The sequence below is a fragment of the Gracilinanus agilis genome, chromosome 3 (genome assembly GCF_016433145.1).
Source record: "Gracilinanus agilis isolate LMUSP501 chromosome 3, AgileGrace, whole genome shotgun sequence".
In the NCBI taxonomy this organism is placed as follows: Eukaryota; Metazoa; Chordata; class Mammalia; order Didelphimorphia; family Didelphidae; genus Gracilinanus; species Gracilinanus agilis.
The window spans coordinates 273,512,388-273,538,811 of record NC_058132.1 but is presented as its reverse complement, the minus strand read 5'-3'; the positions used below and the strand labels follow the sequence as shown (position 1 = coordinate 273,538,811).

Here is a 26,424-nt window from a genome sequence, read left to right as displayed (position 1 = left end):
CAATATTTGTTTGTGTCTCTGAAATACTTTTCTTCTTTTTATAACCAAAAAGATCATGCAAACACAAGAATTATTAATAATACTTGAGTAAGGTGATATTAATTCTTTCGAACATCATGATAAATGCTGTCATTTGATATGGGACTGTGCAAGGACAAAATAAGAAATTAAATACACTTTGTATTTTTCAGCTTAATGTTACACAGGGGGATAGAACCTTAAAGGAAGAATTGACAATATGGTGCTGTATGCAGCAGACACTCAATACATATTTACTTTTTTAAATTTAATTTGACAAAGATATATCTAAATGACAATTAGGATAAGACAATGTGCTAGAGCAGGGATACAAAGAAAACCAACAAACATAAGGAAATATTTTCCTGCCCTTAAGGAACTTACATTTCAGTCTTGGTGTACAGCATGTATGAGAAAAGTTAATAAGGGGCAATTAAGCAGTTCAGAAGATAGAGCACCAGAATTAAAGACAGGAAATACTCTGCTCAAATCTAGCCTCCTGCACTTCCTAGCTGTGTGATCCTGGGTAAGTCACTTAGCCCTAAAATTGCCTAGCCCTTGCTGCTCTTCTCTCTTGTAACAAATACTTAGTATCAATTTTAAGGCAAAAGATAAGAGTTTTTTAAACAAAAAAAGAAAAATGAATACATTTTAATATGAAGAGAGAAAGGGAGCATTGTTAACTGGAGAGACTAAAAAACACTTCACTGAAGATATATTCTGTGGTGAGCTTTAAAGGAAAATAAAAGTTCAAAGAAAGAGAGATAAGAAAGATACATTCTGGGGACAGCTGGGTGGCTAAGTGGATTGAGAACTAGACTTAGAGATGGGAAGTTCTAGGTTAGAATTTGGCCTCACATTCTTCCTGGCTTTGTGACTCTGGGCAAGTCACTTAACCCCCATTGCCTAGCCCTTACCACTCTTCTGCCTTGGAGCCAATACACAATATTGACTCCAAGACAGAAGGGTTTAAAAAAAAGATACATTCAAAAAAGAGGTGTGTATCATTAAAGGGTCAAGTTACCTAAAGAAAATAACAGAAAAAATTCATTAGCACATATAGACATTAAAGGTTCTACAAGTAAGAAACAGTAGGGGCAGGGGCCTAATTGATATAAGTATTTATAAAGCTTGTTTTTAATTGAAATCCTCAGTATAGAAATCTATGAAATTAAGAGATAAGAGTCATTTTTCTTCTCACCCTTTATCAAATAAAATGAAAACATATTTCAATTATTCTTTATTTTGAATTTTAAAGTTTAATTTCATTACATACTTAGAAATAGTTTGAGTATTCTGTTTCACGCATCTTCCCTAGGGAGAAATTATTTCCATTTATTATATTGAGAATTTTGTTTTGCTTACTTAAAAGACTTTAGCATTTTATTATTCTTTTGAAAAGTGATTAGGCGCTTTGGGCTGATCATTAAAAATGGATCACTTAGCACTTTAAACTATTTGGCAATATTATCACAGAATATTGGCAACACTGTTTGTCCATGGTCCTATTAAGGAAAGTATTCAGTATCACTGTGCTATACAGAGTTATTGCTATTGAGTTCCAAAGCCCCACTTAGGTGCAGGGTCATGGCCAGTCCATCATTACCATCTGTTCAGCTTTGTTATTGTTTCTCATTATAACTTGGGAAGGTCAATGATACTAGGCATGGCAGAAACCCAGCAAGACCAAAAGTAATAAAGGAGCTTTGAGACCTATGAAGCTTTAGTTATTCCAAATGACAGACAGTTAATTACCTGAGTTTGAAACACTATGTGCACTGGGAGAAATTGAGAAGTTCACAATATGCTATATGCCCAAATAGAGTGTTATTTGCTTGTTGTTCAGTAAATGGTTCTGTTTTATTAGGAGATGTTAGCATAACCTATGACAGAAGAAGATATGATATTGAAAGCAATGAAGTATTTGATTTGTTAAGTGTTCCACCAACTGTGAGGACCAGGCAAGCTGGTTCCTGCTTGGATGTCAGCCTAACTGTAATAGATAGAAGCAATTGTATGATGCATATATAATGAGTCACATTCAAAAAGAATTCTGACCTTCACTGATTTATTTAGAAGCATGGTTTTCCAAAAGAGAATAGCATTTGAAATATATAGTAAAGGGAAAGCAATCTTTTATTCTAGTCACCTTATTCCCCCATTAATAGTATCCGATTGAAATTCTTTTGAGAGGCATTTTGGTATAGGTAATAGACTAGTCCTAAAGATAAAAAGATTTGGCTTTACTTTTTTGAAATATATTAGCTGTTTAGTCATGAGCAAAGAATTTAAACTCTCAGTGCTTCAGACAGCTCTCAAGTTGAAGAGGGGGTGCTGATCTGTATCAGGGGATGGACTTTCCATACTAGGAAGTGACTATACTGGGAAAAAATACCATGTAATTCTCAGTCACCTGTTGGGCCTGGAAATTCCATTAATTATTCCACTCTTAAGGATACATTTCTAACCTTATCCCTTGTAAGTCAAGTGGAAAAGGAATAACACATTAGCATGTGCATGTTTCATGTTGAAGGAGAAAATTTTATAGCAGTCATCAGGCCCATACCACTTTCTATAAACATTTTTTTCTTTTCTAAGACAATTTTCAATGTGTAGCAGTCCCGTTTCAGTGAAGGCAATGTCCCCATGCTCCTCAAACAATTGAATTGCATCTGAAATGTTCATTGCCTAATGATTTATAACTTTGCTAAGAGAAATTATGACTGAGACATTCATGATGTGTTAAACTTTCATAGAAGGGCTCAAAGCAAGGAAGTTGTTTCACTAAGCTTTACTTCAAGATGGTATTTTAACTTTTCTTCAGATCTCATTGAAAAGGTCTGCAATTAAGCCAAATGGTTAAACATTGGAAACAGTTAAATTAATCTTTATTTATATATATATTTACATTTTTATACACAGATATAAAATATAATTTACATATATATGTAAGTTTTCATATATCCCTATAAATTTAATTTTAAGATTTTTAATGCCTTTAAAAAAATAAACATCTCTAGAGATGCATGTTACAGTCTCACTTATTAAATTCCACATATTGTCTTTCAAAGAATATTCTTTTCTGTTGTGTTTTTTTTTTCAACTAGGACCCCTACTATGGCTGGCGGCCTATTTTCAATTGAGAGAAACTACTTTGAAGAGATAGGAGCTTACGATGCAGGAATGGATATCTGGGGTGGAGAGAATCTTGAAATGTCTTTTAGGGTAACTCGATTTTACTTCATTTTTTTACTACCACATATCAAAGGCACAGCATTTATTTTCATCTTAAAATGAAAATTCAATCTATCAATTAATAATTTCAATTCATATTTAGGGAAAAGTTATTTGAATTCTGTTTTATGTAGTATTTACTATCATATAGCAATATCATAGACATTATTAAGATGATTTGATCCACAATTTTATTTTGATAAAAATGCAGGACTATCTATTTTCTTAATTTGTCTTGGGAGAAGTTGAGAGAGAGAGAGTATAATACTGAAAACTTTGCTATTTTTCACCCCAAATTCATACACATATATGTTACATTATATTTGTAGGATCTACCTAAGTAGGTTCCTATTCTTAAAGGGAAATTAGCTATTTCAGCAAGTAGCCAATATTTTCTGATGTGAAAAGATATTTTGTTAAAAAAATCAAACCAAAAAACCCCATTCATTTAGATGATATTTTGAGTTAATAAAAAACTTGGATTTATATTTAAGGCATTGAAAAGATTAGGACTAGTGGTTAGAATGACTTTTCTATTGTGATAGATTGAATTGGGCCTGGGATTCCTTTGATATAGTAAACATACTACTGAGGAAACTCCTTCTCCCTTTGGTATCTTCTATACAACTGAAAGTTTCAGAAAATAGCATAGTACATTGAGAAGTGAAATGTTTTTTTCAGTATCATAGAAGGATTATATGTCACAGCCAGAACTTGAATCCATCACTTCCTGGATTTTAGACGAAAATTATAGCCACCATACTATGGTGAGTATTATTTAATATTATTCAGAATTTAAAATCATCAACATGCCTGGCAATCAAGTGACATGAAAATATTGAAACTTTTTTTTTCTAAATAAACTTTTTTCCTATTGTAGGGGCAGCTGGGTAGCTCAGTGGATTGAGAGTCAGGCCTAGAGACGGGAGGTCCTAGGTTGAAATCCAGGCTCAGACACTTCCCAGCTATGTGACCCTGGGCAAGTCACTTGACCCCCATTGCCCACCCTTACCACTTTTCCACCAAGGAGCCAATACACAGAAGTTAAGGGTTTTTAAAAAAATTAAGTCTATTGTATCAATAAGATATTGCTACTTTATACGTCAGTGCTTCTTTGATTAAGGACTTAAATGATCATTAAAATTCTTCCTTCAGAATACTGTACTTGAATTCAGGAAGACATGAGTTCAAATAGAGCCCCTGACACTTATTAGTTTTAGGTATCTGGGCAATTCACCTTATCAATTTCATCATCTGAAATATGTATCAATTTCATCATCTGAAATATGGAAATAGCAGGATCTTCCTCACAGGAATGTTAAGATCAAATGAGATAATACATATAAAAGAGATTGGTAAGAGGACTAATCATTCATATTGTCTATTATAAGTCAGATACTATGCTGAGTGCTTTTTAAAAATATTCTCTCAATTAATCTTCACAAAAACCCTGTCAGGTAGAAGCTATTATTATCCACGTTTTATCCTTAAGGAAACTGAGGCTTAAGAGGTTAAGTGAGTTGCTAAGAATTATTCAGCTAGTAAGTGTCTGAGATCAAATTTTATCTTAATTATTCCTGACTCTAGGCCCAGCCCTCTATCCAGTGAATCATCAGATATACCATAACATACTTTGAAACCTTAAAATATATATAAAGGCTATCAGCTGATACTTTCAGCCAAACTATTTGAAAGATAATTTTAATATACCTTTTGTATTTTCTTATCTCATTTAATTCTTTTTTATTTTTTTTATTTTTTTTTCAAAAATAAATTTTGATGGGAAAGGATTGTAGATGAAATTAATTCATGTGGAGCTTGCTTTTCTTTTAAAGTAATAAATTCAACATGTAACTTTTAAAGCTAAAAAATATAATAAATAAATTTTAATTTTATAGTATGTAACAGTATTATACAATATCTGATAGGCATATTTACCTCAAAATATGAAAGAAAAATAATCTATAGCAGCCTCACTAAAACATACTATTCTGTGGTATGGAAAATATTTGAAAGAGAATTTATCTTGGAACATCATTTAAAAGGATTTATTCATAAAGTACCGGTAGGATCGTCTTACATAAAACTCTCAATTATGCCACTTTCCTATAGTATAAAACCTGGGCATATCATTATAAAAATCAAGCTCCAAATTATTTACTGTGTTAATACTTACAGAACATAATTATAGGCTGACAAATATCTTGAATTGGCCCCAAAGATCCAATGCTAAATTCAGAATAGTTACGCCATTACTCTTCATCTCATTTCTTCAACCTTATAAATTTACTTGATAGATATTAATAAATAACAATAAATAGGAAATTCCATGGATTTTGTGATCTGAGCAATAGAGGGAACATTTGAGATTATCTAACTAATTTCTTTGATTTTAAAGAAAAAAGAATTATGTGACCTAAATAACTTTAGTTATTTACCTCAGTTCACATTATAAGTTTCTGGTAAAAGAAAAATGAAAACCTAGGTTGCCTGCTCCCTCCAGTAAATAGTACTTCCTTCTCTTTAATTTGTTTGGATAATTTACTATGAGAAAAAAAACAAAAAACTCATATAATTTATTTACTTTTAGACTCCCAGCTAAGAAGCAGCAGCAGCTAATTTGTACAGTGGTTATAGTGCCCAGATTGGAGTCAAGACACATCTTCGTTAGTTCAAATCTGGCCTCTGACAGTTACTTGCTGTGACCTTGAGCAAGTCCCTTATCCTTGTTTGTTTTAGTAACATCATCTGTAAAGATAGAGAAAGGAATGATAAATCATTCTAGTGTCTTTGCTAATAAAATCCAAAATACTGCCACAAAGTCAGACATGACTGAACAACTGGACAGCAATGAATAATGATAGACAATACTACTGAAACCCATGACCTTGACTATGCAGATGACATCCTATTCTTTTCTTCCTTATCACTGCCTACACTTATTCATCCATTTTTCTCCCTTTCAACCTGTCTGTTCTATTTCTTTGTTTTAGTGACCAAAGCTCTCATCATAAAATATATGTTTGGATGTGGACACTCCTATTATCCTGTTTGGGACACTCACTAACTCATGCATGTAAATGGTGAAACAAGGTAGTAAAAGTAGAGAATCAGAAAGAGTGATCAGAGAATGGATGTTCAAAAGAGAATTCTTCTTTATGGGGAGGTAGGATTAAAAGAGTAATGACTAAAAAACACAAGATTTTCTGAGTGTGTGTGTGTGTGTGTGTGTGTGTGTGTGTGTGTGAAGGACACAACCTAGACCCAACTCTCCATTGCTCCCATTCATGAAAGTAACATAGTATAATAGAAAAGGTATTCACCTGAGAAGTCAATCAAACTTGGGTTCTGAATTTTATTCTCTTCAAAGTAGCTATTTGATTTTGACTAAGTCATGTTAACATTTTAAATATTTTGCAATTAAGAATTATTCATTCTAAATTATTTTTTCTTTAATTTTCTTACCTGCTAAAAGAGAACTGACCTTACCACAATCAGTGCAATTGATTTCAATTTTTTAAGAAGTTACTAAATACCACTTTATGCATGGCTCTCTGCTAGGCAATGAGAAGACACAGACAAAGATGCTTATATATTATCAGAGGAGAAACACCATCACAAGTAAATAGAAACAAATACATTTCAAGTGCTCAAGAGAGCACTAAATAACTAGAGGGAATTACAAAGGGTCTCAGATAGAAGGAAGTACTTAAGTAATGTTTCAAAGGAAACTAAAAGATTCTACAAAGCACTATAAAGAGGAAGTAAATGCCCAGCATAGGAGATCACCTATGCAAAAAAAAAAAAAAAAAAAAAAAGAGGGGATAAGAGATACAATGCCATTTATTGAGAAGTACTAGTATGTCAGTGTGATTTGAGTGAGGAGGGTAAGAAGGAAATAAATATGAAGTAAACAAGAAAAGAAAAGTAAGCCATATTTTTAAGGGTTTAAAATATCGAAGTGAATAGGTGTCATGTATGGGCATGGTCACTGGAGGATGACCTATTATCAATCCTCAATTAAGAATAATCTCAAATCAAAATTGACTTTTATGGAAGTTTATTTACATGAGAAGAGAGAGATGAAGTAAGGAAATAAGAATCTATCCCACTAATTAATGCAGGTAGATCTTAACCCTCAGCTGAGGGTGAAAGGGCCAGAGGCCCTGAGGTGAATGGAGCAAACTTCATTCACAGAGTCTATAAAAAGAAGATTCTTAATAGAAGTTCAGGAAGATTCAGTCTTTAAACTCACCATGTGGAACAGTCTTAGTCACAAACTAGCACAGCAACCTCAGGTTGCCTTCACAAAACCAGAAAACCCCTCACTCACTCAACTCCCTCTTTTTAAAGGGGTCACTTATGCATCACTTTACAGTGCTTTCCCCTAGCCTATGTAGCCAATCACAATAGATGATTCTCATAGAACACCTAGGGGGCATCACTCACTCTAGCACTCATGGGTTAGGACCTCCCAAGATTGGAAGTACTCTCATCTTTGGTGATTAAATCTAAAGATGAGCATTGTAGACTTAATCTAATTATCCCAGTCAATACAGAAATTGAGATATTACAAAGATACTCATATCTGTATGTGTGTATCTGTGTGTGAGCATGTGTATTATAAATATATATTATAAATATAAATATATAAAAAGAGACAGACAGACAGACAGACAGACAGACAGACACACACACACACACACACACACACACACACACACACACACAGATACAGCAGAAGGTATCAAAAGAGGTGTTAGGGAGACACTGAAGTAAAGGACGTCCCAGAAAAGTCTGTGTCCTGTCTATTTCCTCCTGCCTTCTGTTCTTCAAATGAGTGTAGGTATACTCATTGGGCTTTCTCATGTTTTCACTCATTGACTCTAACACTTTCCATGGTCAACACAAAATGAGCAAAAAAAAATGTAAAAAGAAAAATAAGTTATGATTCAGAAAACTTTGATTTACCCTAAATAAAATACATACACAAACACACACAAACATATGACCTTGTGTGTATGTGTGTGAGTATATCTACATATATGTACATATATAAAATGCATAATATATAATTACATATAGTGTATAATTGTTACATATGCATGTGTAAATGTAGGACATATGTTTGTGTATATATTTGTACACTGATATCTGTATATGTTGTATGTATGCATGACTATGAGGATATATTTACACTATGAATCAAAATTCATTTATTTCATTTCCTATCTCTATATATTATTTGATCTGTTTGCAAATTTTGGAAAGTAGTAATATAGACCTCAAAAATCTGACATGGATAATAGAATATGTTAGAAATTTACCAGCAATTAGCAGTCATATTTTCTTTACCTTTATTTTTCTAAGAACTTGGTAACTGGTTATTTTCTTCAGTAGAATGAAAGATTTCTAATTCTCAGAAGGTAGGTGTGGAGTTGCAAAAAATAATAACTGCAATGTTTCTACTTCAGAAACTTAAGCTTGATATTTGTCAGCTAATTAATTGCATCAAGAATAAATGATCCTATCAATGATACATGTAAAACCCAGTGGAATTGTGCATCAGCTAAGGTGGGGGTAGGGAGGATTGAGGGAGAGGGAAAGAACATGAAACATGTAACTAGGGGAAAATATTCAAAAAATAAATTTTAAAAATTTTAAAAAAGAATAAATGATCCTATAGAACAGGGGTCGGCAACCTTTTTGGCCATGAGAGCCATAAACGCCACATTTCTTAAAATGTGATTTCATGAGAGCCATACAGTGTTCATGGTGCGTGCTCCTGTAACAGTGTGCGCTCCTGTAACAGCGCCTGAAAAAAAATTGACTTTATGGCTCCTGCAGAAAGAGCCATATCTGGCCCTCAAAAGAGCCAGATATGGCTTGAGAGCCATACGTTGCCGACTCCTGCTATAGAAGATGTGAGTAGTATTCAGTGAGATGTGGTGTTAAAACCCCTAATCATCTTCTTGATTTTCTAGTCCCCCCATCCCCTCAAAATTACTTTTTAATTGAAGTTAATACCCTTTAAACTTGTTTTAGCACAGCTTTACAAATGACATAAGCACATAGTCAAATATTTCAAAAGAACCTCAATTTGATAGGCAATAAATTAAATGTGCTACACAAATCTGTGAATGCATGTATGCTTATATGCATATATACGTACATGTACAACACAAGTGCATATATATTATATATGTGAGTATCTATCTATGTGTGTATACATATGGATATGTGTGTTTCACTATTCTATACAGTAATTATTTGCATCCTTTTCTTCTGACCCGAGTATATCTTTTACTTATAGAACTGAAGGTGGGGGAGTATCTATATTAAAATTTGAAACTACTTCTACCAATAGATATTTTCCCATCCACTACATACACACATAGTTAATAAGTCAAATGTGCATTGAATACATATGACAAAAAGTAGAATCATATGCTCATGAATTTAGAACTGAGGGAGACATCTGAGACTATCTAATCCAAATGTCTTATTTTATAAACTGAGGCCCAGAGGAGTTGTGATATACCTGAAGCTGACACAGGTATTAAGTGACAGTATCTATATTTAAATTAGGGACTTTAAATTTTATCTTCTTTTCCTAATATTATACATTTAAGATACATGGAAAGACATTTTTCCTTTTAACAATTTTCATGGGGAACTAAAAAAATATGTAACTTGCTGATGGAACACAGCCACAGTGTGTCAGAGATGTGGCTTGAATCTATGTCTTTATAACTATGTGCTTATATATAGTTATAACTCTAATAAAAATATATCAAATTGTTTCTTATAGAGGAGATATGTAGATAAAAATATAACTAATAATACAAGTGACAAATGATTGCTAAAGACAGGAATTTCTAGGAATAAGAAACATCATTTAACATTACTTTGTTCAGAGAAAAATTCACAGAGATATTTGAAATGTGCCTAGACAAAAAAAAAAAAAAGGAGAGGTAGTGGAAATTCATACAAAGAAAGGAAGGGGAGAAGGCATTCCAGGCATAGTAAATAACATGAATAATGATAAGCATGCATTATCAATCCCATTTATGTAACAGTCAAAAAGGTGATGATACTTTATAAGTCAGAGAACATCAAAGAAATGTATTTTGTCAATATATCTCTCCACTTGGACAGCTTTTTTTTCTTCTTTCATTTTATATAACTATATAGGATGTAAAGATTATATGACCAAGCCTGCTGAATCAAGAAATGCTGAGTATTCTTTTGGAATAGTGATAAAATTTTTGCAAACATAAAATCAGAAGTAGGCTAACTATTCTATTCTGCCTTAAATTCATATCTGGGTCATACACACTAAATATCATTGTTATAATGATGGCGGCAAGCCAGATATCCCACCTTTTTAGCAAGTCGCAGCAAAATTTAAGACATGTTTTGATCAAGACACTGATATTGTACATGATTTACATCTATAAAGTAACAGAAATTCTTTATTTTAGGTATTTCCATATTTATGCATATCTTCATCCCCTCAGTGACACATACTCATTTTTCACATTTATCAGTCTCACAATTACTTCCCTAAGTTTAAAGAAACTAATTTTAAGGAAATTTAATTTCTGGAATTCTTCCTGAATTCCAATAATATAGAAAAGATTCTTGATCCAGTGTGTTTGACAAATTTAATTATGTCTCACACTTTAATCAAAAATACCTCTAGAATGTCTGAAAACACAAATCAAAGTAGAGAATTGAGACAATAATAATAATCATAATTCAATGATTATATCATACTTTTTATAGCATTCAGATAATGGAAACAAAAGCATTTAGGAATGCCTTTTTTTTTAACCCTTGTACTTCAGTATATTGTATCATAGGTGGAAGATTGGTAAGGGTGGGCAATGGGAGTCAAGTGACTTGCCCAGGGTCACACAGCTGGGAAGTGGCTGAGGCTGGGTTTGAACCTAGGACCTCCTGTCTCTAGGCCTGACTCTCACTCCACTGAGCTATACAGCTGCCCCAGGAATGACTTTTAAAATTATTGTTTCATTATTCAAACATTTGTTGTGTAATTTATCATTTGGAAGAACAAACATATAAATATATTATAAATAAAATATAGTTATATAACATAAATTTAATTAAATGCATATGAATATATACACATACATATTTATGTGCTTATATATAGTTATAAATATATGCATGCGTATATGAAGAGCTAATAAATATGTCTGTTATCTGAACTGGTATAAAGGCCCCAATTTTGGTAAAAGAAACAAAGCAGGTGAGATTTAAAAGTTCATATTATATGGGTTCACTGGGGAAGAACATTTACATAATACATGCTTAGGGAAAGTTTCCAAAGCATTTGAGGCCAAATTTAAGGTGATGATATGATAAATGAGTTTATTAAAATATGGGAAGTCATCATTGTGAACTCGACTTTCATATGTAATTGGTTTAAGGTATCCTTTTTTCATCAGATAAAAATATCCTGAACATTCTACAACACTTTTATTTTCATAATTCAAAAGCTACAGTCACAGATCTGAATATTTATCCTCAGAATATCTGCATATTTTAGAATACTTAATGATTAGACTTTTTATGAGAGCATGTTTACCTACCTATTTTGAAGGCCTAAGTCAGTGTCACTATATGGTGGTGATGACCCAGGTTTTCTCTCAGACAATGAAAGCAGTATATATTATCTAGCATATCCTAGAAATATGGAAAAAACTTTGAAAATGGATCTGGTAAAAGAAAGTTCATCATGTAGTATTTCAAATTATGAGACTATTTGTGGCTTAATAGCTTTATTAAATCAAAGTAGTACTAGTAGTAGTAGTAGTAGTAGTAGTAGTAGTAGTGGTAGTAGTAGTAGTAGTAGTAGTAGTAGTAGTAGTAGTAGTAGTAGTAGTAGTAGTAGTAGTAGTAGTAGTAGTAGTAGTAGTAAAGAGAGGGAAAACTAGGAGATAGAGAGATAATTAGCTTTCTAATCTATTGTCTGCCATAATGGGCCTGCAACTACAATGCAGCAAGGGTCCCCTCTGGGACTCCATGCGTACTCCAAGGACCTCTACTTCCTTCCAAGTCTCAGCTTATAAGCTCTTTTCTTCACCCGCTAACTCTCACACATTACATCTCAGGAACCAATCATGTTTCTTAATATGCCTGAGCTGCCCAGGTAGGCAGTATCTGTGGAATCAGTTTTCTATTCCCTTGGTTGCTTGGTTATTTAACTTCCATTTCTGAGACTTGTCTATACCTGAATTTACTCAGCAATATTTGACCTCTAGGTCACTGAGAGATGATGTTAAAAAAGGCAATACAGGAGAGAGAGAAATTTTCTTCTAACAATCACTAGAGGTTGAGACAAGAGATGGATTTATTTTTTTAGGTATATTAACTCATGAATACTGCCTACTGATATATGGGGTGGGGCATGGCCTTTATTAGTACAGAGTGTATCCTTTATGAAACAATGGATTATTGAAATATTAAAATATGTCTGTAAATTGTGCTATAATTTTACTGGCATATTCCCAAAGAAATTTGTGTTCTTTCTTGCTAAAGCTCATAAATCTGATCTATAAAATTTCCAGTTATTGCATACATATATATCTATATACATATCTACATTTATATCTAAATCTATATATCTATCTATATCTATCTATCTATCTATTGATCAATATGAATTTATTATGGAGGTAAAGAAGAAGGCACAAATTCAAAAGGAGAAAAAGACATCAAAAGCAGTTAATATGAAAAACTTCAAAAACATAGAAATTGGTCTCAGATCTGGGAAAAGCTCAAAAAGGACTTCAAAATTCAGATAAGAAAAGAGCAAAAATATTGAGCAAAGAAATGAAATCAATGCAAGGAAGAGTGAACAACTTGGGAAAATAGACAAAAATACCACAAAATTAGTCAAATGTAAAAAGAGGTATAAAAATATTAAGAAGAAATTAATTTAAAAAAATAGAATTGGTCAAATGGAAAAGGAGGTTTGAAAGGTAACTGAAGTAAATAATTTCTTTAAAACTAAAATTGGTCAATTGAAAGCTAATGACTTCATGAGACACAAAGAAACAATAAAACAAAATCAAAGGAATAAAAATTTTAAAAATATGAAATACCTTATCACAAAAAACAAACTGATTTGGAATATAGATCTAAAATAGGCAACTTAATTATTAGAGTACCTGAAAGCCATGAGAAAATATTACATTAAGTTATCAAAGTAAACTATCCTGGAATTCTTTAACAAGGTGGTAAAATAGAAGTTGAACGAATCCACAGATCACCTTCTGAAATAAAAACCCAAATGATAACATTCAGGACTACTATAGCCCAAAATACTGCAAACAGCCAGAAAGAAACAATTCAAATATCATGTAGTCATGAAAAGGATTGGATAGGATTTTGAAACTTTTCTCAAATATTGGAAGACTAGGACTAAATTCTTTCAGAAGTCAAAGGAACTAGACTTCCAAAAAAGAATCATCTATCCAGCAAAACAGAGCATGTTCTTTCAGGTGGTGAAATTGTCACTTAATAAAATAGATTTCTAAGCATTCCTGATGAAAAGGACAAAGTTGAATAGAAAATTTAACCCTCAGATATAATACTCTAGATAACCATGAAAAGGCAAGCAAGAGAATATTTAGGAGATTAAATAAGTATGATTTTCAACTACGAAAGACTAAGTAAGCCATTCTCAGCAATATGATGATCCAAGACAATTCTGAAGGACCAAGTACAAAGAATGCTATGTAGCTTGAGAGAAAGAACCAGGGGAGTCTCAATGGAGATTAGAGCATATTATTTTTCATTTTATTTTATTTGTAATTTCATTTGGAGGTTTTAGTTTTATATGAATATTATTTCACAACAATGATCAATATAAAAATATATTATATATGATCATACATGTACAACCATATCAAATTGCTTACCATCTCAGAGAAGTAAGGGAGAAAGACAATTTAGATCATACAATTGCAGGAAAACTATGCTGAAAATTGCCATTGCATGTAATTGGGAAAACAAAAAAAATCTTTTAAGAATATTAATGAGGTATACTTTGGCAAATGTGATCAAAGTTTTAAATCTAATTCTTTGAATGAATGATGGCTTTCATGTGTGTCAGAATTATATGAGAAAATGACAGCAATGTTAAACTAAAAAGAAGAAAAATAAGAAAAAGTTTCAAATGTCAGAGTTTATATACATTATATACAACACATATATACATGCATATTTCTCAAGATGAAAAGATAAAACAAGCATGTAAGCATATATTCATCTGCAATTAACTCAATTATAAACATATTTATTAAATATTTATATGTATAAGCACCAATTCTGTTTACTCATAACTGTCTTAAAAGTAATTTTAAAAATAACCATTCCACTACTGCCCACATAAAAAATCATCATTCATTAAGTAATTACAAAATATTTAAAACTATATGGTTAAATGAAAATAATGAGTAGTCCTGGGGCATTTGTATAACTCAAATCATTAGTAAAATTATAAAATAGTTTCTTTTAAAATTTGGATAATTATTTCAAAAGTATTGTCCCATGATTCATAATAGTGTCATGGACAGAGAACTGAACTCTGAGCTATAAAAAAGTAAGTGGAAGTCAAGTCTTGTTACATATTGGCTATGTAACCCTGGGGAATTAATTTACCTTCATGTGTCAGGCAATCTTGCAAGGCTATAAATAAGAGAGAAGATGATGACCTATATTAGTTTGAGGATTTCCTTATTTGAGTGTACCCTCTATCAGTTAAAAGTGTAGATCTGGTCCTAGGTCCTATTGTTTGTACATTGAACACTATTCTTGGCTTTGCAAAATGGAATTTTACCCTCCTTTCCTCCCCAAAGCATTTTATGAAGTGACTCTGCTAGTATTGATCTTTCTTTCATATGAGCAAGATGATTACACTTTTCTAGTGCATTAAGTGTGAAATTAGCTTTCTTTGTTTTCAGGTACAATTTTGATATGACTCGTTATGCCTAATGTGTTTGCTTTATCTAAAGGCAACATTTTTAATTATGATGTCAGGCTTCTTTTTTGAACATTGCAAGATTGACTTACATTGTACAATAGACACTTTCCTGAAGAGATGCATGAAAATGGATTTGTTTGTATATTTGCTGAAAAATTTGACTATTTCAAATCAGGGACAAAGTAAAATCTTTTGTGAAACAAATAATCCCCTTTTAAGTGTGGTAGAGTGGAAAAAATTCTGAAATGGTGAATAAACAGAACTAAGTTTTAATCATGACTATGTATTCACTTCTTGTGTGACCTTGGAACAACACCAAAAAATAAAAAAAAATTTCCTATGTGGTGAACAGAAGGACAGGACAGTAAGTTCTGGTCAGTTTTGGGGAGGGATTTTCTACATGATTATTCACCGCCCTGACTTTACTCTGCAAATTAGAAAACCAAAAAGAATGTCCCTAAAAGTCATGATACTTTTGTTTGATTTTGAAAATAATTGTCAATCATCATATAATTCTTCAGAGAGACTCTACTATGCTTCTACTTTATCAACTGAGCATTCAATATTTTTGGAGTACAGTGCAAAGTCCTATGAATTGTATTGCTAAAGGAAATCTTCTGTCTCTGCTATCTCTGTCATTCCATCCTCATTTTCTCTTAGCATTGCTACTCATCTCCTCCCGCTGAAAAGAATAGGAAATAGAGCACTAAATGTGGCATCAGGAGACATGATTTTAACATTGCCTCAATACCTAGATATGTGATCATAGAAAAGTTTTTATTTTCTCCTTTCCTTCAAAATGGAATTAACAATACTTGTATAATGTGTCTTATTAAGTTAATTTGGAGAAACTATTTTGAATTATTAAAGTGCATTATATGTACAGATTGTTATCTGTCAGGCTCTCATTGTCTCTCACCTGAACTACTGCAATAGCTTCCCTATTGGTTTTTCAAATGCCAGTTTTACCCCCCTCAAATCCATTCTACATATTGTCGTCAGCTAAATATGTGCACAGCACAATTTTTTCCTGGCACTACATCTCTCAGAATTGCTCCACAATAGTCCACAATAAATATATCCAAATATCCCTGTAATTGGCATTAAGTGCCCTCTACAACATGGCTCAATCCTGACTGCCTAGGTAAGCAAATAATGATTTTTCCTCATCTGAAATTATAGCATTTTGTATGGTGGTTTTCTTTTTAATTTAAAAGGGGATACAGTCAAGCATATTACCAAATAATTGGCAAGGAAATGAGAATGTGGTTTCATAAAAAGAGTCAAGACTCAGTATGATTTCAAATTTTAGTGTTTAATAGCTTTCACCAAAGAATGTACTTAACTTCCCTGAAGCACCTGCTTGAAGAGATTGAACTAAATAACATATGAAGTCAATTTTTTCACTAAATCATATGATTTTGAGAACTGTAGATAATCAGAGAATAAGGGTATACTTTGGTTTAGTGAGAGAACTTTTGGAAACAGGAAAAATTAAAATCATTATATCTAACAAAAATTGCTAGTAAAAGCAAATGATATATGGTTATTTTTCAGACACTTTTAGTAGAATAATGCACATTAGATTCGAGCTTAACTTATTTCTCTGATATTTTTCTTATCTTCTTGCAAAATACATGAATGAAATAATATTATGCCATTAACAACACATGCTGAAGCACTTGATTTAGAATGAAAGAATTAATGAGACATCTATTAAGAGCTCAAGAAATCTGCGTAATAGATCCCTTTATATATGCTCATTTTTAGACTTTTAATTTGCAAAATAGAATTGCAAGTCAATCATAGTAATATGTGGGAATTGAGATAGAAAGCCAAGTACACCTTGCTTACCCAAAATTGATCTATTCAAAATCAGATGAATGTGCTTCTTATTAAAGATCCAAATTTAAATCTCTATGGTAACTACTGAAAAATATGCACCATCCTAAGCTATGATTATATTGTCATAGCTAGGTATATTTATCTTAAGTAGATGACTACTAATATGTTATTCTGTTCTAAGCAGCTAAAATGATGTCATTTTTTAAAAAGGAGTTATGTGATTTAATGAAATAAATTTAATTTCAAGAATTAAATATTAAAAAATGATTGCATGGCATATTTCCCAATGATTTCAGATTATAAATTTACAAGAGGTACTTTTGAGAATAGACATTTGTGTTGAGAAGACCATTCTAGGAATAGTTCAAGTCCTGCCTCTTCCAGATTATATTGTCAAGTTACCCTTCAGAAGTTACTTAACCTCCTAATGCCCCCAAGTAACTATCTGAGGCTCTAAGCTACAGAAAAGTTTCTGAACTACATGGATAGAAGGAATTTTTTAATTTAATTTTGAATATTTTCCCAAAGTTACATGTTTCACAGTCTTTCTCTCTACCCTACCCTCGCCCAACAGACTCCCATATCTGACATACAATTCCACTGGGTTTTACATGTATCATTGATTAAGACCTAATTCCATATTATTGATAGTTGGACTAGAGTTATCGTTTAGTGTCTACATCCCCAATAATAGCCCCATCAGCCCATGTGTTGAAGCAGCTGTTTTTCTTCTGTTTCTACTCCCACAGTTCTTACTGCCCATGTGCCCTTACTAATTATTATTTTTATTACATTATGATCTGAAAAAGTTACATTTATTATTTCTGCTCTTTTGCATTTGTTTGGAATGTTTCTATGCCCTAGAATATGGTCAATCTTTGTGAATGTATCATGTGCAGCTGAAAAGGTGTATTCCTTTTTGTCCCTATTTATTTTTCTCCACATATCTCTTAACTCTAATTTTTCTAGGATTTTATTCATCTCTTATCTCTTTCTTATTTATTTTTTGGTTTGATTTATTTAGGTCTCATGGGGAAGATTTAGGTCTCCAACTAGTATAGATTTACTGTCTATTTCCTCCTGGAGGTCTGCCAGTTTCTCCTTTAGAAATTTGGATGCTACTCCATTTGGTCCACATATTGAGTACTGTTATTTCCTCATTGTCTATACTGCCTTTTATCAGGATATAATTACCTTCCCTATCTCTTTTAATCAGAACTATTTTTACTTTGGCTTTGTCCGAAATCATCATTGCCACTCCTGTCTTCTTTTTCTCAGTTGAAGCCCAAAAGGTTTTGCTCCAGCCATTGACCTTAACCTTGTGTATGCCCACCTGCCTCATATGTGCTTCTTGTAGACAATATATGGTAGGATTTTGTTTTCTTTTTTTAATTTTATTTTTTAGAAAAAAATTTTTTCCATGATTCCATGATTCATGTTCTTACTCTCTTTTCCCCAACACACACACCACTGCCGTAGCCAAAGTGCATTTCTTCATTTGTCATCAATCAAGACCTATTTCCATATTATTGATAATTATACTAGGATGGTCGTTTAGAATCTACATCTGAAATCATGTCCTCACCAACCCATGTGTTCAAGCAATTGTTTTTCTTCTGTGTTTCCACTCCTGTAGTTCTTCTTCTGAAAGTGGGTAGTGTTCTTTTCCATAAATCCCTCAGAGTTGTCCTGGGTCTTTGCATTGCTGCGAGTACAGAAGTCCATTACATTTTATTTTACCACCATGTATCAGTCTCTGTGTACAATGTTCTTCTGGCTCTGCTCCTTTCACTACTGCATCAGTTCCTGGAGGTCATTCCAGTTCACATGGAATTCCTCTAGTTCTTTATTCCTTTGAGCACAATAATATTCCATCACCAACAGATACCACAATTGGTTCAGCCATTTCCCAATCGATGGACATGCCCTTGTTTTCTAGGTTTTTGCCACCACAAAGAGTGCAGCTATAAATATTTTTGTACATGTCTTTTTCCCTATCATCATTTTGGGGTACAAACCCAGCAATGTTATGGCTGGATCAAAGGACAGGCAATCTTTTAGTGGTCTTTGGGCATAGTTCCAAATTGCCATAGCATTTTGTTTTAAAAATTTACACTCACATTTGAAGTGGATTCAGAATTATATACATATATATGTATAAACATAATTTATATAAATATATAAATTTTCACTTTTGGAACTTCATGCTCACATGGCTAAAGAAATACATATTGAGAGAATGTTAAAAGTCCCTTTGTTCTTTAATAGAATATGTAATTCAAATAAGTTCATTTTGTATATTTAAGTCAAACAAATATCAAAAACAGAAATAAGGATTGGATATCTGAAATGTCCACACATTTTAGAATTAGATGTTGGATAGGCCTTCTCTAGGCTCAACTTTCTTCATTTTAAAAAATGAGTTTTTACTAAAAGATTGCTCAAGTCCATCATACATTAACTTCTTAGTATCCTAGGAATTTACTTGTGATTGGTATAAGTGCCTTTTAAATTGACAATTCATTAATCCCCTTTTTGATTTCTCCATCTGAGATTAAACTATTTAGATTATATTCTAACTTTTTAAAGTTTATATATTTGTAGTTTTTTCTACTCATTTTAAGTTCTCAAATTTATTAGGTGAATCTACTTATAGTAACATATGATCTTTTTCTAAATTTCTTTTGCATGGTTTATAATTTTCCTATTCTCAATTTAATTCTTACTCATCAGAATTTTTTCCTCTAATTCTCTAATACTCTAGAGAGTAAGTGATCTTATTTTATTTTTATTAAATTAGCTAATTGTGTATCAATTGTATTAGTATTTAATAAAAATAACTTTTGGTTTTATTTTTCAATTAATTTATTTTCCTAATTCTAACTCTGCCGCTTATTATTTGACATTAGGAAAAGACATTATGCTTTTCTTAGCCTCTGTTTTCCAACCATTACAATGAAATATATGTTCGAATTGATAGATAAAGTCTAATATTCTATGCATCTGTAATTCAGAGTTAAAAGATAGGTTGTTCTCTTTTGATAGGAACAGATATTTAATACGTGTGTTAAAATGAGAGAGTCGTCTGCTTCACTAATATATTAAAATATTGATTTATGAGATATAGCAATTTAAATGTCACAAGAATAGCTTCTGATAGCCTCAGTGTAACAGAGATAAAAATAGTGTTTGTGATATTATATAAAGCATCTCATGAGAAGGGAAAAACTTTGCTGGGCACTCTGTGCAACCAATGAACTGGCAAAGCAAAACATAGAAGTCTGTTCCTGGGACTTTTATAGTTGTATCTTTCCAATTTTCCTTAGGTATAATTTTGCCTCTACTTTTGTGTCCCACAATTTGAAAAGTGAAAGAAGAGGAATACATCCCACTTAAAAGTCTTCAGAAGTGTTGGTGAGGAATAATTTTGTCAATGTCAATATTAGAGTAAGCTTTTATATTTCAAGAATACTTTGTTTCATAAAATGGATGTGTGAGTTTCATTTTTCCTAAACAAGTTCTTCATGAAAAAATTAAAATTTTTATAGATATGTTCTTCCAAATATTAAAAAGACACAAATAAAACAAAACGGACTTTGCCCATATATTCTGGAAATCTGATATAGATCAGTAATTCCTATAGTCTAGCATACAAATGTATATGTATACATATGAATGCTGTATAAACATGCATATAATGTAATCAATATATAATATAGTCTGTACAGAGTACACATATTTTTTCTAAATTTCTATATATATACTAGATAATATAACTATCTCTAGTATATATGTATAAAATTATATGCATATACATGTATTACCCAAAATGGCATATGTACAGACAGAGGATATGTAAAATATACACACAATTTAGAGAATATTTTACACATACAGTATATTATATATGTGCATGTATATATATATATGAGTGCATATATTCATGTATACATACTCACACACAGTGTGTGTTGTATCTAGACTTTCTCATAATTGTTATGTATTTCTAAAACAGCATGTGTTTAGATTCAATGTGTTCCTTAAACCACTACATTTAAAGCAATTTTTTCAATTGTAAAATGAGGAAAGGTTTTACTATAGACTGAAATAGAAAACTGGGTAGAATAGTAATGCTTAATAAATATCATTATGGCATGAGTACTGAAATAGTTGTTATGAACTTGGGAAGTAAAGGCAGTCAAACCATTCAGCACTAAAAAACATGAGATTCATGAAAGGTCTCTAACCCAAATCTTTTCCAGATCAACATTACTTACTTAATTAGGACTTCAACTGCTCTGTAAATTGAACTCTTTGCTATTCCTAAGTGCTAATCATCACAGAATAAACCTTTTCACATTGTGATTTAGCTATAATTTAAAACTTTAAATAAGAAAAAATATATCCCATTCATTCACTTTGTTTTTAAGGTGGTCCATATCTCAGCTATTCTCAACCAAATTGAAAACATGGCTAGCACTTTGCATAATTTATTCCTGTGATTTTTTATTAATCATGTTTTTTTCTTTTATAAATTTTTTTCTCAATTACATGCAAAAGCAATGGTAACATTCTTTTTTTTATAAATTTTGAATTCCAAATTTCCTACGTAATTTCACTCACCTTGCCATGAGAAGGTAAACACTTTGATACAGATTATACAATATGGTAATGCAAAGCATATTTTCACATTAAATTTTTTTTCATGAAATGAGAACACAGAACATAAAATAAAAGATAAAAAAGGAACTATTAAAAGTATTCACCATCCATCAGTGTTTTTCTCTGTAGATGGACAGCATTTTTCACTGTAAATCCTTCAGACTTATCTTGGATTATTATATTACTATAATATTTAAATCATTCACAGTTGATTACACAATAGTGCTATTACCATACCATTACCTCCGGGTTGTGCTCATTTTACTTGGCATCAATTCATATAAGTCTTCCTGTTAATGCTTTGACCATATGCCATATATTTTGGTATATTGTCTCCTTTGAAATTTTCTTTAGTGAAATCATTGATTGTTTCTATAATTTGTTTACTTATCCACTCATTTTTTAAGATCAAAATAATCAGTTTTCTATTAGGTCTAATCAATTTCTCTATGGCCTTCTATTGAATGTAATTTTATTGTATTATGATAAAAAAGATATACCATTTTTCACTTTATTTCTTCCATGTATTTTTCTATATATATAGTATAAATTTTTCTCTAGTGTCTTGTTTCACAAATTGATAAACAAGGAAATATGTATTTTATCATACTATATAGATGGTCTATATCATATTATGTGCCTTCTTAGAGAGTAGAAAGGGGTAGGAGGGAGGGGGGAAATGAATGAGACATAGATTGTTGAATATAGAATAATATGAGAATCTGTTAATCTTAGATGAGAAAATTTGTTATATTTTATTACACATTTGTAACAAATCCTACACATGTTATTTACACATTATATAATATATAAAAAATAGATACTGAAAAAAGGATACATTTTTTTAATAATTTTTATTTTTTAGAAAATGTAACATGGTTACATGATTCATGTTATTACTTTCCCCTTCACCCCTCAACCTCCTCCCCGCTGCATAGTTGATGCATACCTCCCCTGGTTTTAACATGTGTCATTGATCAAGACTTCTTTCCAAATTGTTGATAGTTGCATTGGTGTGGTAGTTTCAGGTCTATATCCCCAATCACATTCGCCTCAACCCATGCACTCAAGTAGCGGCCTTTCCTCTGTGTTTCCTCTTCTGTAGTTCTTCCTCTGAATTTGGTAGGGTTCTTTTCCATAATTCCCTCAGAATTGTCCTGGGAAATTTCATTGCTGCCAGCACAGAAGTCCACTACATTCTATTCCACCACATTGTATCTAGCTCTATGTACAATGTTCCCCTGGCTCTGCTCCTTTCACTCTGTATCAACTCCTAGAGGTCCTTCCTGTTCACATGGAATTCACAAAGATATATTAAATATTACAGCTTTTTGGCATTTTATGTGTTTTTTAAGGCCAATTACATGTTCAGTTGTTGTGAGGGTGCCACATAAAGATAAATAGTTAACCTTTCTAAAAATCTATTCTCTTTAAGATTTTTTGTTTGATTTATGTAGTTCTAATAGGATAAATTTTAGTTTCCTCTGTAGTATATTTTAATGTATATTTCCTCCTGTAAATAACTTATCTTTTCCTTTAAGAATCCAGATGTTAAACTTTTGGTACATGTATGTTTGTTATTGATATGGCTTCATTTTCTATTGTAACTTCTATGGCAGTGATGGCAAATCTATGACACACGTGCTGACATGCATAGCCATTGTCAATAACATGTGGCAGCATGTGGCCTCATACAGAGAATATGGGACCACATGCCAAGGATGAAATATTTGCTGTAGTGTAGTGTAGACACTCTATGCACTATTGAAGAAAATTCCACCTATATTAATTTACCTATTTTGGTTTATTAAATACAGTTATATATTATAATTATACATTTTTGTTATTTAAACTATAAATATTGTGAAATTATGTGTTTTTTTCCTCAAAGCTACACACCACCTGAATTATGCTCAGTTTTTGGCGAATTTTGACACACCAAGCTCCAAAGGTTACCCATCACTGGTCTATTTTAACAGAATATTCACATTTTTCTTTGATGCTACGCATGTAGCTGTTTTGAAAATAGTGTGCTTTTCTAAGCTTGTGCATTGATCTTTCCTGTCACCATAGTGACTATAGAAGGTTATATTCTTTTTTATTTTTTTTGTTTTATTACTTTTTCCAGTATACATACATACATACATATATATATTTTTAAATTTAACTTTTCACTGTATAATGAAGTTGAGTCCTGCTTATGGATTGAAGAGAGCATTGCTACACCAGATTACATTGCTAAGGCATATTGTTGCTGCTTTGCACTGCTAGAAGAATTCACTACTGGCTTGCATAGGTCTCAGGGCCTAGCTGCTGACTTGTACTAATGGGGCCTTCCATGCTGGTTTCTCCCAAATCTAGCTTCTGGCTTATACCATTGATGGGGAGGGGTCTTGCTGCTTGCCTGACCAGTGAAAAGGGCTTGCTCCTGGCTTATATCATTGGGGAATATTGCTACATGTTTGCAAAGTAAGGGGGCCTTGCCTCTGCTTTGTAATGGTGGTAGAGCCTTCCTTAAAGCCATTCCCACAGGTGAGGCCTCTGTTGATCAATGTCAGGGTCTGGGGTCTTCTGTGTTGGCCTGCTCTTAAGGTAAGGCCTCACAGTTGATCAGTCCCAGGCATATGATGTTTCAGGACACTTGATTTTGGTTAAGGTCTTGCTCCTTGGAGGAGTGAGGCCTCCTAAAGCTACATGGGCTCAGGCTACCTGCTCAGACTTAGCTCTCCTCCCACCCCAATGAGACTAGTACTAATACTCTAAGTTGTTCTAGTCTGGAAATATCATTATTGTAAATTTGGTAAAAGGCTTTGGTTCAAGTTTTTTTGGAGGGGAATTTGGTAGGGGTTACAGGACTTACTACCTTAATCGTACATCTTGGAACCAGAAGTCCTGTCCAATCTTCAAAGTAGAAATGTATAGCTCTTGTATAGCTCTGACTATTTCTCCACTATATGTGATTTGTTCCTTTTTGGCTATTTAATTTTTCCCACTATAACCTAGCAACTTTGGAATTTGATGAGAGTATTCCTGTTTTGTTTGTTTGTTTGTTTTAATTTTGGGGTCTATTTCAGAAAGTGACTGAGTATTCTTTGAATTTCTATTTTACCTTCCTGTTCTAGAATAACATTTTTCTTGAATGAGTGAATGAATGAAAATTTTTCTTGAAATCTGAAGTTTAGAATCTTTTTCTTGATCATTGCCTTTAGGTTGCCCAATAGTTCTTAAATTCTCTCTCATGTATCTCTTTTCTAAGTCAGTTGTTTTTTGAGTGAGCTATTTTATATCTATCTTCTTTATTCTTTTGATTTTGTTTCATTGTTTCTTGATGACTCATTGAATTATTAACTTCCAAATTCCCAATTATAATTTTTAAAAATCATTTTCCTCATTAAACTTTTTAGTCTCTTTTTGATTGGGAAAATTCTATTTTTTTAACTTTCTTCTCTTCAATGGATTTTTGTGCCTCTTTTACCATTTTGCAAATTCTGTTTTTGAAGAGATTATTTCCTTCAGGTGATTTTGGGTCATTAGTACCAAAGTTTAGGCTAACTTTTGATAATTTTCTTGAATTATTCTCATTTATTTTCCTAATTTTTCTCCTACTTCTATTTGATTTTTCAAATCTTTCTGGAGCTCTTCCAGGAATTTTTTTGGGGGCTTATATTCAATTCACATTTTTACTTGAGGCTTTGATTGTAGCTGATTTTATTTATTGTTTTCTTTGTTTGTGTTCTGATATTTCCTATGTAAGAATTTAAATTTAGATTTCATGCTAAATATGAGAATTCTAAAATAATGTGGTAACTGATTTAAAAATAATACAGCTTAAGTCAAAATGACATTTAGCAGCTTTATTTACAAAGAGGTGGAAAGAGTAAAAATGGAAAAATGTAGATAGAGACAGAAAGTATTGCCTAGCTACAAATACCCTAAGGTTAATCCTAATGTCTCCAGACCAAAACTGCAAATCTGAAAGTGAATCTCATTAGAATCCAAATTGCTAATTAGGAAGCTAAAATCTGAATAACCAAGAAACAATGAAGAATTTGCTGAGAACCTTCAGTGTACACAAGGCTAACACCTTTAAGAATCTTATCAGAATTCATTTTGAAAGTAGTGTCCCACCAAAGCACCAATAAGCAGAAATGGTGTCCTCACCAAAGAACCAAGGAAGGAGCTATTCCACTCACCACCACAAGCATACACAGGGTCCAGTGAAAGAGTCTCCTCCTCTAGTCCAGCTCACCAATGCAGAGAATGTGAATGAATCATCAAGCTGGCCTTTTCAAAAAAACTTTCTTGACATCACTTCCTGTCACTTCTCCACTTCTCCACTTATGGGAACCAAACATAGACTTTCAATTTGCCTAGCACTGCCCAGGGATTGAGCAGTGGCTTCTGGAGTTATCACCAAATCTAGAAAGTGACTTGTGAACTCTCATAATTAGTGACTGGTGAGGTACTAAGTAGGGGTTCTTAAGTTTTGGATTGATCAGCTTAAAAGTTGCTTATTGATAGACAAAGAGTTTTATTTGCTCTTCACACATGTCTTCAGATTAACTTTATATAGTCAGATTCTTTTTTTGTTGTTTGCTCATTTCCCCAGGCTACTCCTTGAATTTTAAGTTTTTTATTAAAATAGGGCT

At 32.2% G+C, this 26,424-nt stretch overlaps 1 protein-coding gene across 2 annotated transcripts in view; it reads left to right on the top strand.

Annotated features, from left to right (window-relative positions):
• Positions 1-26,424, top strand: part of GALNT13 (polypeptide N-acetylgalactosaminyltransferase 13) — a 717,275-nt gene that overhangs the window by 404,041 nt on the left and 286,810 nt on the right. For both annotated transcript variants that reach the window (XM_044666584.1, XM_044666582.1), the window contains exon 6: positions 3,126-3,243. In XM_044666584.1, coding sequence (XP_044522519.1) covers positions 3,126-3,243 — 118 coding nt within the window. The remainder of the gene's footprint in view (positions 1-3,125; positions 3,244-26,424) is intronic.